The sequence below is a fragment of the Ranitomeya variabilis genome, chromosome 5 (genome assembly GCF_051348905.1).
Source record: "Ranitomeya variabilis isolate aRanVar5 chromosome 5, aRanVar5.hap1, whole genome shotgun sequence".
NCBI classification, from domain to species: Eukaryota; Metazoa; Chordata; class Amphibia; order Anura; family Dendrobatidae; genus Ranitomeya; species Ranitomeya variabilis.
Window position 1 is genome coordinate 312,369,129 of NC_135236.1, and position 18,237 is coordinate 312,387,365.

At 39.9% G+C, this 18,237-nt stretch overlaps 1 protein-coding gene and 1 pseudogene across 1 annotated transcript in view; both read left to right on the plus strand.

Annotated features, from left to right (window-relative positions):
* CDC123 (cell division cycle 123) overlaps positions 1-9,949 on the plus strand; it is a 108,468-nt gene extending 98,519 nt beyond the window's left edge. Inside the window, exons 9-13 of the mRNA XM_077264585.1 lie at positions 885-1,007; positions 2,231-2,259; positions 4,594-4,710; positions 7,755-7,892; positions 9,333-9,949. Of these exons, the coding sequence (XP_077120700.1) occupies positions 885-1,007; positions 2,231-2,259; positions 4,594-4,710; positions 7,755-7,892; positions 9,333-9,368 (443 nt within the window). The 3' untranslated portion in view covers positions 9,369-9,949. The remainder of the gene's footprint in view (positions 1-884; positions 1,008-2,230; positions 2,260-4,593; positions 4,711-7,754; positions 7,893-9,332) is intronic.
* Positions 6,091-7,083, plus strand: LOC143775884 (sn-1-specific diacylglycerol lipase ABHD11 pseudogene; annotated as a pseudogene).
* Positions 9,950-18,237: the final 8,288 nt, after the last annotated feature.

The window sequence follows — 18,237 nt, forward strand, 5'->3', positions numbered from 1 at the left end:
ACACACCCTGATCCCAGCCTGCGGCCTGCAGCAACGGTACCAGTAAGGTATATCCGCATTATAAGACGCACCCCCATTTTCCTCCCAAATTTGGAGGAAAAAAGGTGATAATCCAAAAAAATACGGTAATTTTCTTTTGACTCAGCCCAATGTTATACAATTCTGTGAATCGCCTGAGGGTAAAAAAACGCTTGCTAAAAAATGAAGAGTTTGAAGATTGCAAACGTTTAAAAGTTTTCTCCAAAATTCCGATATTTTCACAATTAAACACAAAAATATATACTTAAATTTACCACGATCATTAAGTGCAATGAGTCACAAAAAACAGTGTCAGAATCACCAGAATCCGTTGAAGTTATTACGTCATAAAGTGACAGTGGTCAGAATTGAGAAAAATTGGCCTGGTCAGGCTTCGAGGTAAAGTGGTTAAGCATGATTGAAGAACAAATGGAGCGACTATGCGCATGATCGACCACTGCTCCATTCATATGGAATTCAAGCCCCGGTTCTTTGGATCAGTAGGGGTTCCAGCATTTGGACCCCCAGTGATTTGGAAAGTTACCCCACAGATAGGGGGGTGGTGATTGTTACAATTTTAATAAGATGGAATAAAAGCTTACTGATACAGTATTTTATATGCTAACCTCACTTAATTCACAGTGAATGCCATACTCCCCACGTCGCACTCACAGAGGTTCAGGAAAGCAGGATATTGGGCGTTGTGTGGTATGCTTGTGACATAAGGGTAACACAGTGGTCAGTGGTGATTTTCTTTTCTAGACTAACAAACACATATGTGAATGATAAGTTAGGATGCATTATGCCTCAAATGAGTGTATTGATTCTACCTTCTGGCATAAATCTTCAGTTTTATGTACTTATAGGTATTTCTCAGAGAGATTATACACAGTATTATGAACACGTCTGTAAGCAAAAAGAGGACATCTGCAGATCAATACAGGATTTTTTCAACGAAAACATCCAGCACAAGTTCCTTGATGAGGACTGTAAGTAGAAGATTTCTACCTTAAATTATTTAAAGAATTTACTGCACCCGTACTGCAGTTAAAAAGGGCTTGTCCAGTTTGAATAATACCTATTCTCATGATTGTTGCCCTAACAATATGCACATTGCACACTCTTCAGGTGAAAGGAAGGATTTTAAATTAACATGCAGTCCTTTAAAAAACAAAACACTAAGGCTATGTTCACATTACGTTTTTGGCACACGTCAGTGGCACTCTGTAAGGGCTTACTTCTGAAGCCATGAAAATGTGACTCAGATGCATCTGCTTTTGGATCCATTGATTGAGTAGATGCAGTCTCTTTGTGCTCTGTCTACCATCATATTCGGCAGTAAACACCTTTGTCAGGTGGGTACAAAAACGTGGTCAACTGCATTTTTGTGTCTCCTTGAAAAAAGGCAGATACTGTAAAGAAAAAAATGAGGTTAGCAGCTGATTTTGTTATGGGTCAACAGGGATGTATTGCCAAACCCAACCTCATCAGGTGAGTATATATCTTACCCCACATCCCTTTTCGCCATACTCTACAATCCTATGTTTTCTGGTCTCCTTTTTTTCATAAAATATGCCGTTAGACAGAGCACAAAGTGACTATGACTCCTTCATTAATGTTAATTGGTCCCATCAGTGAATCCACCTGAATCCTGTTTTTCAAGGCATCAGACGGAAGCCCTGATGGGACCACGGGATGTGTGCAATATGTTGATGTGAACCCGTCGTACACCTAGAAATTAATGTTTAAATTACCGTACACTGGAAATATAGTTACTCTCACTGTCATGCTGCAGAATGGTCTGCATAGTCCTAAGACAGTCTTGCAGAAATCCTGCAGAGAAGGGGTTAATATTCTGCTCGTCAATGCCATCTTTGAATGGTGAGTCATCTAACCAAGGCGCAAGGCTTAGCGATCTTTTGTCCTAATACAGGCAGAGCGCTACTGGGAAACTTCTGCTACAACCAGTTGTCTTAGGCCCCTTTCACACATCAGGTTTTTGCCGTCAGGCACAATCCGGCGAATTTGGAAAAAAAACTGATCCAGCAAAAGTTGCCGCCGGATCCTTTTTTTTTTTTTTTCATAGACTTGTATTAGCGCTGGATTTTCTGTAAAATTCATATAGACATTTGACTTTTTTACACCAAACATTTTCTTTTTTGTATCTGTGTATTACTGCTAAATACATTTAGCCACTGTTTCTGTCTTCTAGTTGTTTTCGACATATACAAAGACAGTGAGGTAAGTCAAATGTATAAGGTCATCTAAAAAATGAGACCTGCACTTCTATATACATTTTTGCAGCATGCTTTCACCTATTGTGGAATAGAATAGCTATAAAATTGAAGGCGTCCACAGAGTTCTTTGGGAGAGTGGGTTTGTCCCTTACTGTTTTTGTCAAGAGCCCATCTCAAACCTGGCAAATCTGTTTGTTCAATAAGTCCTAGCATCCAAAATAAAATGTTTGTTAGTCCCAAAATCACAACTGAGTTAGAAGATAAAATCAATCAGACAAGGTACTGTTGTAGTAGAGTGTGTGCAGAAGCATAAGGTAAATTCTACACTTGGACTAGGTTGATGATAACTCAGGGTGGGGTTAGTCAGGAGCACACAAGGGAGGGAAGAAAGGGCCTGTAACACTGACCAGAAGCTGCTGGGAAATGTAGTTTTGGCAAATTAGAATAGGACCACCACCCATTCTGCGATATGAAGGGAAAGCAACGAGGTGTAGATAGAAATGGGGGAAAAAAACCTCATGTCTGTATATTACCAAGAAGTGTGTATTAACTCTTCTTTGTGATAAACGATGCGATTGTGGGAATAATGGTAAAACTCCATTGAGCTAAACTCAACTGCTAAACATACCAGTCTGCATTGGCCTTGCAATAATGTGTAAATGATTGTTCTTGTAATGCCCAAATACAGTGCTCAACCCTCTACGCTACCCTGTTTCAACGCACAATATTGCAAACATTGCAGTAAGGTGATAATTTGCTTTTAGTCTTTTCCTTCGATGCGGGTTTCATAACACTAAACCATGAAATGCTGATTTGACTTGTGACGAATGAAAGTGTTCCTTAATTGTCACAGCAGCATGTATTTAAATTGCACAACTAGTTCTCGTTTATGTGACATATTTTTCATTTTGTTGTTAATGTTTACTCTAGAATATTTGCCTAACATCCCGGGTGTTTTATTAATGTAATTTCAGATTTTTGTAAGTGATCCAGTGATCTTTATTAGTGGTAACATTTTAACAAGGTTGAGTTTACATTGTAGAATAACCTCAATCCATTAATGTAAGTAGGGCCAATTTCATTTAGAAATGTTAGACCTGATAATTTTTTACTTATATATAACATAAATAAACTTTGCAAATTGGCTTAATAAAAAAATATTCTATTTTGTGCATGCAGTTTATATAGAGAATTAGGTTTTCATGGTTTCAACCTTTAGTTATTGGTTAGGCTGCGTGGGAATAAAGGAGATAACTGCAAGATCAGACTAAACACACATAAAAATATTCAACTATGAGAAATAGGTTTGCACAGGAGTTACAGACAACATAGTAGAAGTAATTTAATGGAACACTAAACCTAGAAATAAATGGTGAACATAAGCAAAACATAATCTGGTCCCCAACTGTTTGCCAGTGTGTAGAATAATCTGCATGTCCCATAAAGAAACCGTGTCGTAGAAATGATGCCGATAATACACAGGAAAGTTTCCTAGTGATTATCTCTATTTTCTTGCTATTATTGCCTGCTTGTTGTCTCCCGCCTCCTTCCCTGTCTTTGTGTGTGTGTGAGCAAAGCCTGGTTCATTGATACAGCAGATCCACGTCTGCAGTATGGAATATGCATTTGGCACACTTGGCACAGCAGATCTGAATCTGAAATATGCTGCCCCTATGCAGGTTTTTGACCCAGAAATTAAGTTATTTATTATTTACATAATTAACATAATTACATTCTAAGAACCATAACTTAATCGTTCAGTCTATATAGCTGAATGAGTACATACTATGTGCAGTTTTAGGTGAATACTCGTGTTTATTATAATGCTTAATCATGCGCCAGAAGCACTTTTTACATTTTGTGTCCTCCCAATTTCCTCATAGATTGTCAGCTTACGAGTATGTGTATGGTATGTGTTACTCTGTAATATCTGATAATGTCTGTACAAGTGCCCTCTGATTATAAAGTGCTGCAAAATATGGTGGCGCTATAGAAATAAAATTATTATTGTTAATGTGTAGGGCAGATTGTATGTGTAATGGCTCTATTAAACCCAAAATACCTCCGTATATGTGGACGTAATGTAGCATACCATTGTTTTTGTCTTGTTTGGATTTGTACAGATTCCAGTATAAAAAAAACACCTTTGTATGAAACCAGGCATAAAGCGATATGGTAGAGGACCGAAGTATCTCTTAAGAAAGTTTTGTCACGGCTCTGTATCAAATACTCGTAATACAGCGGTATACTTGAATCCTAACGCTTCAAAATCAAAAAAACTGTGCATTGATATAAAAAAAATTTTAAGCATCTACAATAATGCAGTCCATGCTTTTAGGGCAAGATCTGGCTGATTGATTTTAATCCATTCGGAGAAGTTACAGACTCCTTGCTATTCACTTGGGAAGAACTGCTGAACGGTCAAATGCCAGGGGACGAGGATGATATGGAGCAGGTACCGTAGTTATTATTGTTATAAAGAACGGTTTTGTTTTTTCATTTACTGCTTCAAAATGTATTAATAGCTGAATGAATTACTATCATGCATTGTGTGCCAAAGTTGTATCATTCAATGATTAAGAATGACTATTGTTCTAAAGGTTTTTAAAATGAATGTACAATATCCTCTCCATAAGACTGCTCTTTTGATCTAATTTCCTGTGATAGATATCAGTTCCACCATAAATCACACTTACTGGACCTCTACTTTTTGAAGACCACCAGTCAAAAAAACAGCTTAAGAAAGTGATCTAAGCGGTGTAGGGTAGGTGGGGATTAGCTCAAAGAGGTATAGTTTAGCTAATTTGCATAATAATTATACCCTGTGTAATAGAATGTACCGAAAAAGTAAAGGAATAAAACAAAACCTTAATCTAGGAAGATGATTAACTTTTAGAAAAATTCTGAATTCCAAAAGTTCCTAAATTTAGTGGGTGTTCCACTTAGTTTTCACTAGGTACCTTTTTTAAATCCACAGGATTCCCTATGTACACAAAATTTGTAGGCCGATTCTAATCTTCTCTGTTTACAACCTTAATGTTGGCTACAATGGTCATGTGTGGCTGGTCAGTAAGTCATCTCTGCAGAACAAGTAACATTTTTTTAATTCTTGAACAACCCCTTATGACACTATTTACGTGACTTAAAATGAGTCTGCAGTATTAGGTCTAACCAGCATCAAATAATTAAATAACACTAGTCCTCGACACTCCTCTTCCAGTCCTTGTCAGGTCCCTTATACTGTAGGGGTCTGTACTTCTAACCGAACATGTGAACATGTTGGCTCATTGGTCATCACTGTGACCATATTCCTATCTAGCCAAAACTAAGTAGAGAGGCCAGCATGAGACCCAAACAGCGTCGGGAAAGGAGCGGCAAATGAGGTTATTTCTGCAGCATGTATTTCCGCAAGCCCCTTAAAAATTAATGTAACAGTCACAGACCTTTCCGAAACAAATCGGCCACCTGTGAATATACCCAGTGAGTGAGCAGGTTGAAGAGAATAATAACCCATAACTGTAGAAGAAGTTGAAGACTTGTCTTAATTATAGGCGTTATTTCATGCAAAACATAATTTTTCACTTGCAAACTTAGAATTAAAAAAATCTTCAGTGAATTGTTATTTCTTTACATATCTGTTGTTGCGCCCCCTGCTGATTTGATGACCTCTCAGAACTTCCACCTGATGTTTCTTCTAATGTGCTTATTGTCATTAGCTGTCATGCACAATAGCAATAATGGCTGTCATCCATGTACAAATGTATCTACATGCTAGTACTAGGCTACTGAGCATGTGTAATCATCAGCTCTTACGGAATCAAAAGTGTGCACGCCCAGAATGCCGCCGCTGGTGTGTCACGTGTCCTTCAGGAGCTGCCGGACCTGGGGACTGCTAACAAGAATCGCACTGGGCACCAGACCTTCTATCCCAACACACCGTAAAAGCCATGGCGGCATTGTCACTTTGTCCTATGACGTGTATGAGGGAACGGCACCTGGACCACCCCTTGTCTTGCTTCATGGATTGTTTGGTAGCAAATCAAACTTTCAGTCTATTGCTCGAGCTTTGGTGAGCCGGACAGGTAGAAAGGTGCTGACGTTAGATGCCCGCAACCATGGCAGCAGTCCACATTGTGATCTCATCACGTACCCTGCGATGAGTGGTGATGTGCGTCACCTCTTGCAGCAGTTAGACATTTCCAGTTGTGTCTTAATTGGTCACAGCATGGGAGGCAAGACGGCCATGACCTTGACACTGCAAGAACCCCAAATGGTAGAGCAATTGGTTTCCGTGGACACGAGTCCTTCTCCAACAGTGCAGCAGACTGGTTTCCCTCAGTATATTAGTTATGCAGAATATACGTTTAGAGGGAAAGATGCCAAGATCTACAGCCAGAAGACTGGCAGAGGATCAGCTGAGTACAGTTGTTAAGAAAGCATCTGTTCGCCAGTTTTTGCTCTCTAACCTTGTGCAAGAAAATGGCCATTTTAAATGGAGAGTAAATCTTGATGCCATCTCAAACCATCTTCAAGATTTACTAGACTTTCCAGAGTTCCATTGCTCTTACCCCGGACCTACGCTCTTCTTGGGAGGAGCTAATTCTCCATACATCAGTTCCGAGAATTACCCTGACATAGAACGCCTCTTCCCATGTGCAAATGTGGAGTACATTCAGGGTGCAGGACACTGGGTACACGCAGATCAGACACAGCTTTTCCTCGATGCCATCTGCCACTTTGTAGAGCCTACGTAACACAAGACAGACATTTCTGTAGATCCAAACTGTGGAAAATGGTTCTACTTGTTAAAGTGATTTGTCATAAAGACTGTGGAAAAACAAACAAACAAACAAAAAAAAAAAAGTGTGCACTATTACAAGTATGAAGCAAAACATTTTGAAAAAGAGCCGGCTCACCCACTCTGACGTTCGAGGCTCGGAGTCCGGCAGTGCACAGGGAGAATTGAGCAAACAAAGATTCGAGCTTCAAGTAATTACATAAAATACTCATCTTTATTAGGTGCATATAGAAGCAGTATACAAAGTCGCAACCCCATTGGTGGATATTTTAGTAGCAAACGCGTTTCAGACTGAAAAGTCTTTAATCATTGCAAGTAATTATTAAAGATCTTTCGGTCTGAAACGTGTTTGCCACTAAAATATCCACCAATGGGGTTGTGACTTTTTGTATACGTAACTAATAAAGATGAAGGTTTTCTAAAGAGCCTTTACACTGGAATCTTTGTTTGATAACTATAACAAGTGTGTAACCGTAATAAATACACCAAGTTGCATTTTTTTTAGATTATTTCAGCAAATTGGCAAGTTTCAGGAAATCTAGCAAAATAAGTACCATACATATTTATCTTTGACAGTATCTCAATTAGAAAGTACCAGTGAGGAAGAACTCCAAGGCTATGTTGTCTACTCAGCATTCTGCTATATTACACTGCAAAACAGTGACTAGTCTATAAATTGTTCTTTTTGTTTTGAACTCTAGGATTGTCCTATGTTTCGCAATACTACCAGTGAAGTCACAGTCCAACCTAGCCCTTACTTGAGTTACCGATTACCAAAGGATTTTGTTGATCTTTCAACAGGAGAAGATGCACATAAGCTTATTGATTTTCTTAAACTAGTGAGTAAATGACTTGATCTGTCAGAGTAATTAAGATTTATTTAATTAACCTAAAATATTTTTTTTATTTTGTTATCTTTATTAGTATTACATTCCTTTAATTTAACATCTAATAGTCCAGCATTTTTATTTTTTGTACAGAATCATAAGTTAACCTGGACTCTCACAAAAACCTTAAATTGTCCAACTAACCAAATACGAATACTCCTAATTTAAAGAGATTGTCTGGTCTTGAGAGCAGGCGGTCACATGATCATTAGTATGTGATTTGCATAGATACAGTCACTCGCCAACTAGATGTGCTCAGCTTCTCTCGATTCAAAAGAATTGAGCAATGTTGAGCACATCTAGTCGGAATGTTGCCAGAAGTATGCAATTTGCTTACTTATGGTTGCGTACTTGCTCTTGCAGGCAACACCAGAAAATCCTGACAGCATGGAGCGCTTACTTAGAATCAGGTTAATCTTATGTTACTGCATTGTCATGTAAAAGTGTTGATTCAAATAAATTCACAACAGGAGCCGAAAAAGGACATTGTAAAAGATTACCTTCAATGAAAACCAAAATCTTCTAATGTCTTTACATATATATGTATTGTTCCTTTGTAAAGTCTTCAAAGCTCAGCCATTTGTTCTACAGTCACTTAAAGCTCCCATACACATTAGACTAATGTCGGACAAACTTGCCAATATTGGCAGACTCAGATAACAGTCAGTGTTTGGGGCCTCCCGACTTTCTCCTGACACATTTTGTAAGGGTAGATGAGGATCCAGCATGTCCAATATCGGACTGCCAATCCTTTTGTTCTTGGGAGATAAGCCACCGCCACTAGAAGATATTGGATGTGGAATCCCTAACATTAGGTACCTGCAACTTTTCTATTAGTACACTGTTTGATCAGTGCTTTATTATCTAACAAGCTTCCTCTACAGACAAGTAAAACAAACCATAAATCACTGTTTCAAAAATGATGTTCTCATTTCTCTATTCACCTCTTACTTAAGCTAATACGAGCAAGAAGAAAGTAAAGGACAGACCCATATTAAAAATAATATAGTGTGCAGCAATCAAGCTACCAAGCAGCGTAGAACCATTATTTTTAATTCTAGATTGTAAACTTGAATTTGCATACTTATGTTACCAGAAGATGTGCTATATTTTTTAGTTTATAAATGGTTTATACTTTTCTCTCATTCCTCATTTATCATTTCCATAAAACATTTCACTGAGCTTTTAACTGCTGTGCATCTTTTTCAACGTTCTCTATAATAAACTGTACAATACAAGCGAGATCCTGGCAGCCACAGACACCGCAATAAATTATCAATTCAACTGCCAGATTATTTGGTTTGCATACTGACCTAAAAATTGCAGTTTTAACAAATGTAAATGTTTTGTCAGCAGTAACTGGTAATTACAAATACTTTTTTTTCCTGACAGAAACGGAACCAACAAGAAGAGGATTCTGATGATTAGTTTATTTCTTACTCCTCAATTAGATCGCCTTCTGATGTCCTGTATGTGACCTTGTCTTACACAGATTCTAAAGATCTATCATTGTCCAAAGTTGTGTGCCGCAAAGATAAGCAGCACTTACAGGATCAGTAGTTTTCTATTAAGTGTTTTGTCTTCAGTCTAATGTAAAATAATGAATTTAGGTTTTTTGCTTTCGGTTTTCTTATTAAAACTTGATTGAAATGAGTAAGGGTACCGTTACACTAAACGACTTACCAACGATCACGACCAGCGATACGACCTGGCCGTGATCGTTGGTAAGTCGTTGTGTGGTCGCTGGGGAGCTGTCACACAGACAGCTCTCTCCAGCGACCAACGATCAGGGGAACGACTTCGGCATCGTTGAAACTGTCTTCAACGATGCCGAAGTCCCCCTGCAGCACCTGGGTAACCAGGGTAAACATCGGGTTACTAAGTGCAGGGCCGCGCTTAGTAACCCGATATTTACCCTGGTTACCATTGTAAAAGTTAAAAAAAAAAACAGTACATACTCACATTCCGATGTCTGTCACATCCCCCGCCGTCAGCTTCCCGCACTGACTGTGTCAGCGCCGGCCGTAAAGCAGAGCACAGCTGTGACGTCACCGCTGTGCTCAGCTTTACGGCCGGCGCTGACAGTGAGTGCAGGGAAGCTGATGCCGGGGGACGTGACAGACATCAGAATGTGAGTATGTACTGTTTTTTGTTTTTTTTAACTTTTACAATGGTAACCAAGGTAAATATCGGGTTACTAAGCGCGGTCCTGCGCTTAGTAACCCGATATTTACCCTGGTTACAAGTGAACACATCGCTGGATCGGCGTCACACACGCCGATCCAGCGATGACAGCGGGTGATCAGCGACCAAAAAAAGGTCCTGATCATTCCCTACGACCAACGATCTCCCAGCAGGGGCCTGATCGTTGGTCGCTGTCACACATAACGAGATCGTTAAGCGGGATCGTTGCTACGTCACCAAAAGCGTGACGTTGCAACGATATCGTTAACGAAATCGTTATGTGTGAAGGTACCTTAAGGGTGCGCTTACAGTTTTGGCAGTTGAACTTTGTTTTTATCATTTGTTTTTGTAGACAATGGTCTGCAGTTCATATAAGAAATGTTAATTGCCTTCTAGATTTTCCTTACCCCTTTTCTTTAGCAATAGGGAATATACAGAATACCTTCATTCCCTTTCGTACTTCAAATAAACATTTCCAGTAAGTTCTGTATGTTGAAAACGAACAGGTTTTCATTCATTCAGTTTTTTGAGATGCTACATTTTTGGATACCCCAGGAACAGAGGTTTACAGCAGCTACAAAAGATGAAGTTTAATAGTAATTATTAGTTTATAACCTTTCTACAGTCAGTGGTTTCATTCTGAGAGCTGGCTGTCTGCCTACTAATAAGAAGGGGCGTCCACATAAAGTGCAGACCAAAAGTTTGGACGCACCTTCTCATTTAAAGATTTTTCTGTATTTTCATGACTATGAAAATTCTACATTCACATTGAAGGCATCAAAACTATGAATTAACACATGTGGAATTATATACTTAACAAAAAAGTGTGAAACAACTGAAATTATGTCTTATATTCTAGGTTCTTCAAAGTAACCACCTTTTGCTTTGATGACTGCTTTGCACACTCCTGGCATTCTTTTGATGAGCTTCAAGAGGTAGTCACTGGGTATGGTCTTCCAACAATCTTGAAGGAGTTCCCAGAGATGCTTAGCACTTGTTGGCCCTTTTGCCTTCACTCTGCAGTCCAGCTCACCCCAAACCATCTCGATTGGGTTCAGGTCTGGTGACTGTGGAGGCCAGGTCATCTGGCGTAGCATCCCATCACTCTCCTTCTTGGTCAAATAGCCCTTACACAGCCTGGAGGTGTGTTTGGGGTCATTGCCCTGTTGAAAAATAAATGATGGTCCAACTAAACGCAAACCGGATGGAATAGCATGCCGCTGCAAGATGCTGTGGTAGCCATACTGGTTCAGTATGCCTTCAATTTTGAATAAATCCCCAACAGTGTCACCAGCAAAGCACCCCCACACCATCACACCTCCTCCTCCATGCTTCACGGTGGGAACCAGGCATGTAGAGTCCATCCGTTCACTTATTCTGTGTCGCACAAAGACACGGTGGTTGGAACCAAAGATCTCAAATTTGGACTCATTAGACCAAAGCACAGATTTCCACTGGTCTAATGTCCATTCCTTGTGTTCTTTAGCCCAAACAAGTCTCTTCTGCTTGTTGCCTGTCCTTAGCAGTGGTTTCATAGCAGCTATTTCACCATGAAGACCTGCTGCACAAAGTCTCCTCTTAACAGTTGTCGTAGAGATGTGTCTGCTGCTAGAACTCTCTGTGGTATTGACCTGGTCTCTAATCTGAGCTGCTGTTAACCTGCGATTTCTGAGGCTGGTGACTCGGATAAACTTATCCTCAGAAGAAGAGGTGACTCTTGGTCTTCCTTTCCTGGGGCAGTCCTCATGTGAGCCAGTTTCTTTGTAGCGCTTGATGGTTTTTGCAACTGCACTTGGGGACGCTTTCAAAGTTTTGCCAATTTTTCGGACTGACTGACCTTCATTTCTTAAAGTAATGATGGCCACTCATTTTTCTTTACTTAGCTGCTTTTTTCTTGCCATAATACAAATTCTAGCAGTTTATTCAGTAGGACTATCAGCTGTCTATCCACCAGACTTTTGCACAACCCAACTGATGGTCCCAACCCCATTTATAAGGCAAGAAATCCCACTTATTAAACCTGACAGGGCACACCTGTGAAGTGAAAACCATTTCTGGTGACTACCTCTTGAAGCGCATCAAGAGAATGCCAACAGTGTGCAAAGCAGTCATCAAAGCAAAAGGTGGCTACTTTAAAGAACCTAGAATATTACATTTTCAGTTGTTTCACACTTTTTTGTTAAGTATATAATTCCACATGTGTTAATTCATAGTTTTGATGCCTTCGGTGTGAATGTACAATTTTCATAGTCATGAAAATACAGAAAAATCTTTAAATGAGAAGGCGTGTCCAAACTTTTGGTCTGTACTGTACCTTCTTCAACACATTGTATGCATGCAAATAAATATATTTTACAGATTGTTAGAACTGTTACTTTTTGTTAATCTCTGTCAGTGATAAAAAGAGAAAATATCCCTGCTCATTGAAATAAAAATGTAGCAATAACAGAAAAAGTAATGTAAATTCAAAGTAAATAGTCAGGCTGCAAAAAAATAAATATTTCTGAAAATACTGACTCATCTAAAAACTTACTTAAAGTTTCCGTTACTTTTTAGGTTTGCATAAGTCTTACATAAAAATCACTATTTGTTACTTTACTTCAATCATTTACAAGAGTCTTTTAAATGGATTTTTTTCTTTCTGCCCTCTGTTTGCTAAGAAGTGCCTCAATGTTCATATAATTTACTACAATAGGTGCAGTAGTAAGTGAAAATGGCAGATGGAAAAATAAATATACCGTAATCTTTCTTATGGTTCTGACCAATAGAAATCTGCTTCATCAGTTGGAAATCTTATTTTTGCTTCAAATTATTTCCTGGGTATTGGTAGAAAATGCTACACTTGTAATATTTAGTTTTTTATTATTATAATTATTATCCAAGATTAACCCCTTAACGACCACCGATACGCAGTTTAATGACAGCAGTTAAGGGTACTTATTCCTCTGCGCCCCCCAGCGTTGGAAAATCTCCGGGTCTCGGCTACCGGGGGTAGCTGAGACCCCAGAGAACAAGATTCAGGTTGGTTTTTACCGACCCCAGTGTTGCGATCACCATTATTCACGGCGACCGCAAAAAAAAGGCAGATTTCATATTTATTTCTCTCTCCTCTGATATGATCTAGCACATCAGAGGAGAGAGAAATGGGGTCCCCCGAGCCCTCCAAGTACCTCCGGTGTCCCCCGGCCCTCAGCGTCTTCTTCCGGGAAGAAAATGGTGGGTGCATGCGCAGTGCGCCCACCGAGATCTGCCGGCTGGCATCCGGCAACAATAGATTTTTCCTATTGGTTCACTTTGATCACTGATCAAAATAAAAAAATAGTAAATAAAACCCCTCTATCACCCCTTAGTTAGGTAAAAATAATAAAATTTATTTTTTTTCCATGAGACTTATGGTTGGGGTCAGGTACGGACTGGAGCTGAAATTCAGCCCTGGCATTTGAAACCACACAGGCCCATGTTGTCCCCGTCCCCAAGAACCAGATTGGATATATTACTAATATTACCCCGGATGGAGGAAAGAAAGATTTACTACAAGACCAGTATTTCAAATGATACCCATGGCATGCTGGGGTAAGTGACTGAGTCAGTGACCTTGTGCGTCATCACAACTGTTAACAGTATGGGTGTCCTGAGAACATGGATTCTGTTAACAATGTAGCAGACAAGGCAGCCCACAGCCAGAGAGGCCCTTCTGGCATTTGCCAGAATTGCCCAATGGCCAGTCCAGCCCTGGTTGGGGTCATAGCTAGGGTTAGGGTTGAGGCTATGGTTAGGGTTGGGGCTAAGGTTGGAGCTAGGGTAAGGGTTGGGCTAGGGTAAAGGTTGGGTTAGGGTTGTGGCTAGGGTTGTGTTGGGGTTAGGGTTGTGTTTGGGTTAGAATTGGGGGGTTTACACTCTTTAGGTACATCAGGGGGTCTTCAAACGCAACATGGCGCCCGCCTTTGAATCCAGCCAATTTTGCGTTCAAAAAGTCAAACGGTCCTCCAACCCTTCTGAGCCCTGCCGTGCGTCCAAACAGTGGCTTTTCCCCCACATACGGGGTATCGGCATACTCAGGAGAAATTGCAGAACAAATTTTGTGGTTCATTTTCTCCTAATACCCTGAAAATATGAAAATAAAAAAGTTTGTATCTATTCTAAAGTACATTTTTTGTGAAAAAAGTGAAGTGTTCATTTTTTCCTTCCACATTGCTTTAGTAGTTGTGAAGTACCTGAATGGGTTAATAAACTACTTGAATGTGGTTTTGAGCACCTTTAGGGGTGTAGTTTTTAAAATGGTGTTACTTTTGAGTATTTTCTGTCATATTGACCCACAAACTTACTTCAAATGTGAGTCCCTAAAAAATGGTTTTGCTAATTTTGTTAGAAAAATTAGAAATCGCTGGTCAATTTTTAACCCTTATAACATCCTAACAAAAAATTATGTTTCCAAAATTGTGCTGATGTAAAGTTGACATTTGGGAAATGTTGTTTATTAACTATTTTGTGTGACACGACTCTGATTTAAAGGCACAAAAATTAAAAGTTTGAAAATTGCAAAATTTTCTAAATTTTTGCCAAATTTCCGTTTGTTTGGTTTTTTAAGATCATATCAGAGGAGCGAGTAATAAATGGGAAATCAGATTTTTTTTTTTTTTGTATTTGCGATCGCCACAAAAAAGCCATCCCAAATCATGTTTTTCGGGGCCTCAGCTACCCCAGGTAGCCGAGACCCCGGAGATTTTCCGACCTGGGGGGCTCTATGCCCTTATTTCTCAGCGCCATTAAAAAGCGGTGCTGAGGAATAAGGTCCCTTTACTGCCGCCGTTAAAAGGCGTATCGGCGGTCGTTAAGGGGTTAAAGAGCCGGATAACTTCATTCATTTCGATCTGGTTCGTTGACTTCAGCTCCCTACACAACAGCTGGATCATCTTCTGATTTGACAAACAACTAACAGGACCTATTTGATTTATTACGCTGCCAGTCATGCTGCTTATTGGAGTCCTTCATACTGATAATATTTCCTTCTACATGCTACCCAGATCTGTGAATTCTGTCCTCCTCAGCCTTCCATGGCTGCGTCTACACATGTCGGCTATTGACCGGTCCTCCGGTCAGGTACTTTATTGAGGACCATATCGTGCTTCCAACTGCTTAGCCAAGGTCACACCCAAGACTTTGCCTCCTGTGCTTTAGAACGTTGCTTCTCTGCTCATTCAGTATCATGTCTAGGTAGACATCTTTCTTGAGAAGAAGGCAGAGGTTTTGCCATCCCATAGACTTTAAGATTGTCCTATTGATTGCAGCCTAGCACCTCTTCACCCTGAGGCTGGGTTATTCCGCTATCATTGCCAGAGACTCGGGCCATGTCGGTATGCATTCAAGAAAATCCAGCTAAGGGAATCATCCATAAGGCCTCTTCTGCCGGTGTTGGGTTTTCTTCATGACAAACAAGGATTATTCCCTACATCCCTGTGTTGATTGGGCCTTAAAGGGAACCTGTCATGTCCTTTTTAGCTTGTAAACTGTCCCAAGTGCATTTCTAGTTTGCAATGTGCGTCACGAACATGTTTTTGTCATTAAAAATAGTGGTCTAATCATGTGCAAAAAAGCACTTTATATACAGTTATATGAAAAAGTTTGGGCACCCCTATTAATCTTACGCTTAATGTTTTATAAAAATTGTTTTTTTTTTGCAACAGCTATTTCAGTTTCATATATCTAATAACTGTTGGACACAGTAATGTTTCTGCCTTGAAATGAGGTTTATTGTACTAACAGAAAATGTGCAATCTGCATTCAAACAAAATTTGACAGGTGCATAAGTATGGGCACCTCACCAGAAAAGTGACATTAATATTTAGTAGATCCTCCTTTTACAAAAACAACAGCCTCTAGTCGCTTCCTGTAGCTTTTAATGAGTTCCTGGATCCTGGATGAAGGTATTTTTGACCATTCCTCTTTACAAAACAACTCCAGTTCAGTTAAGTTTGATGATCGCTGAGCATGGACAGCCCTCTTCAAATTATCCCACAGATGTTCAATGATATTCAGGTCTGGGGACTGGGATGGCCATTCCAGAACAGTGTAATTGTTCCTCTGCATGAATGCCTGAGTAGATTTGGAGCGGTGTTTTGGATCATTGTCTTGCTGAAAGATCCATCCCCTGCGTAACTTCAACTTTGTCACTGAGTCATGAACATTATTGTCAAGAATCTGTTGCTACTGAGAGGAATCCATGCGTCCCTTAACTTTAACAAGATTCCCGGTGCCGGCATTGGCCACACAGCCCCAAAGCATGATGGAACCTCCACCAAATTTTACTGTGGGTAGCAAGTGTTTTTCTTGGAATGCTGTGTTTTTTTGCCACCATGCATAATGCCTTTTTGTATGACCAAACAACTCAATCTTGGTTTCATCAGTCCACAGGACCTTCTTCCAAAAAGAAATTGGCTTCTCCAAATGTGCTTTTGCATACCTCAGCCGACTCTGTTTGTGGCGTGCTTGCAGAAACGGCTTCTTTCGCATCACTCTCCCATACAGCTTCTCCTTGTGCAAAGTGCGTTGTATAGTTGACCGATGCACAGTGACACCATCTGCAGCAAGTTGATGCTGCAGCTCTCTTAATGTGGTCTGAGGATTGTCCTTGACTGATCTCACCATTCTTCTTCTCTGCCTTTCTGATGTTTTTCTTGGCCTGCCACTTCTGGCCTTAACAAGAACTGTACCTGTGTTCTTCCATTTCCTTACTATGTTCCCCACAGTGGAAATTGACAGCTTAAATCTCTTAGACAGCTTTTTGTATCCTTCCCGTGAACAACTATGTTGAATAATCTTTGTTTTCAGATCATTTGACAGTTGTTTTGAGGAGCCCATGATGCCACTCTTCAGAGGAGATTCAAACAGGAGAACAACTTGCAAGTGGCCACTTTAAGTAGCTTTTCTCATGATTGCATACACCTGGATATGAAGTTCAAAGCTCAATGAGGTTACAAAACAAAAAAAAGTGCTTTAGTAAGTCAGTAAAAAGTAGGTAGGAGTATTTAAAACAAGAAAATGATAAGGGTGCCCATACTTATGCACCTGTCAAATTTTGTTTGAATGCAGATTGCACATTTTCTGTTAGTACAATAAACCTCATTTCAAGGCAGAAACATTACTGTGTCCAACAGTTATTAGATATATGAAACTGAAATAGCTGTTGCAAAAAAAACAATTTTTATAAAACATTAAGCTTAAGATTAATAGGGGTGCCCAAACTTTATCATATAACTGTAGTTAGATTGTACCTGCTCATTTAGTCATAAGGGTGTGCTTCATTTTATTCAGTCACGGTTGTTGCCGCTTACGCAATTTGAATGATGTTCCTGGAGTTGCGCCGATGTCCCTCAAAATCCGCTTTGAAATATCCCATGGTTGCACTGTGTATTGTAGAGCCACGCCATGACGAACGGCTCCCCATGCATGTGCGCTGAAGCTGTGTGTATTACCCAACTTCACTAATTGTGTGGCCTGAGCCGCTCGTGACTGCAAGAAAGGCATTTTTCAAAGCAGATTTGAATGACGTCAGCAAAACCCCGGGAACATCAGTCAAATTGAGTGGTCGGTGCCAAATGTGACTGAACTAATTGAGCAGGTACAATCTAACTATTTAAAGTGCTTTTTGCACATGATTAGACCGCCATTTTTAATGAAAAAAAATGTGTTTGTGTGTTGTGAATTCTGCTCTTGGGGTCCCTCCGGTGGTTGTAAGTGGTAACGCTGCTGTCTCTGAGTCGCAGCATTTGTCAGGTGTGTTCACTTTTTGCAATTCTGACTGGGCTATTTAGTCTTGCTTGACCCTTTAGTCAGTGCCAGTTGTCCATTGTTCCTGGAGGATTCACATCCTTTCCTGGTCTCTCCTGCTTTGCTGTTCATTTCAACAAAGATAAGTTCTGGCCTTGATTTTTGCTGTCCACATGCTGTGGCCTTATTGTTCAGTTATTTTTCATGTTTTTGTCTTGTCCAGCTTGGTCTGTATAAGGATTTGTTTAGCCAAGCTGGTATCTCTGGAGATGCAGATATACCCTCCATATCTTTAGTTAGATGTGGAGATTCTGTATTTTCTGTGGTGGATATTTTCTAGTGTTTT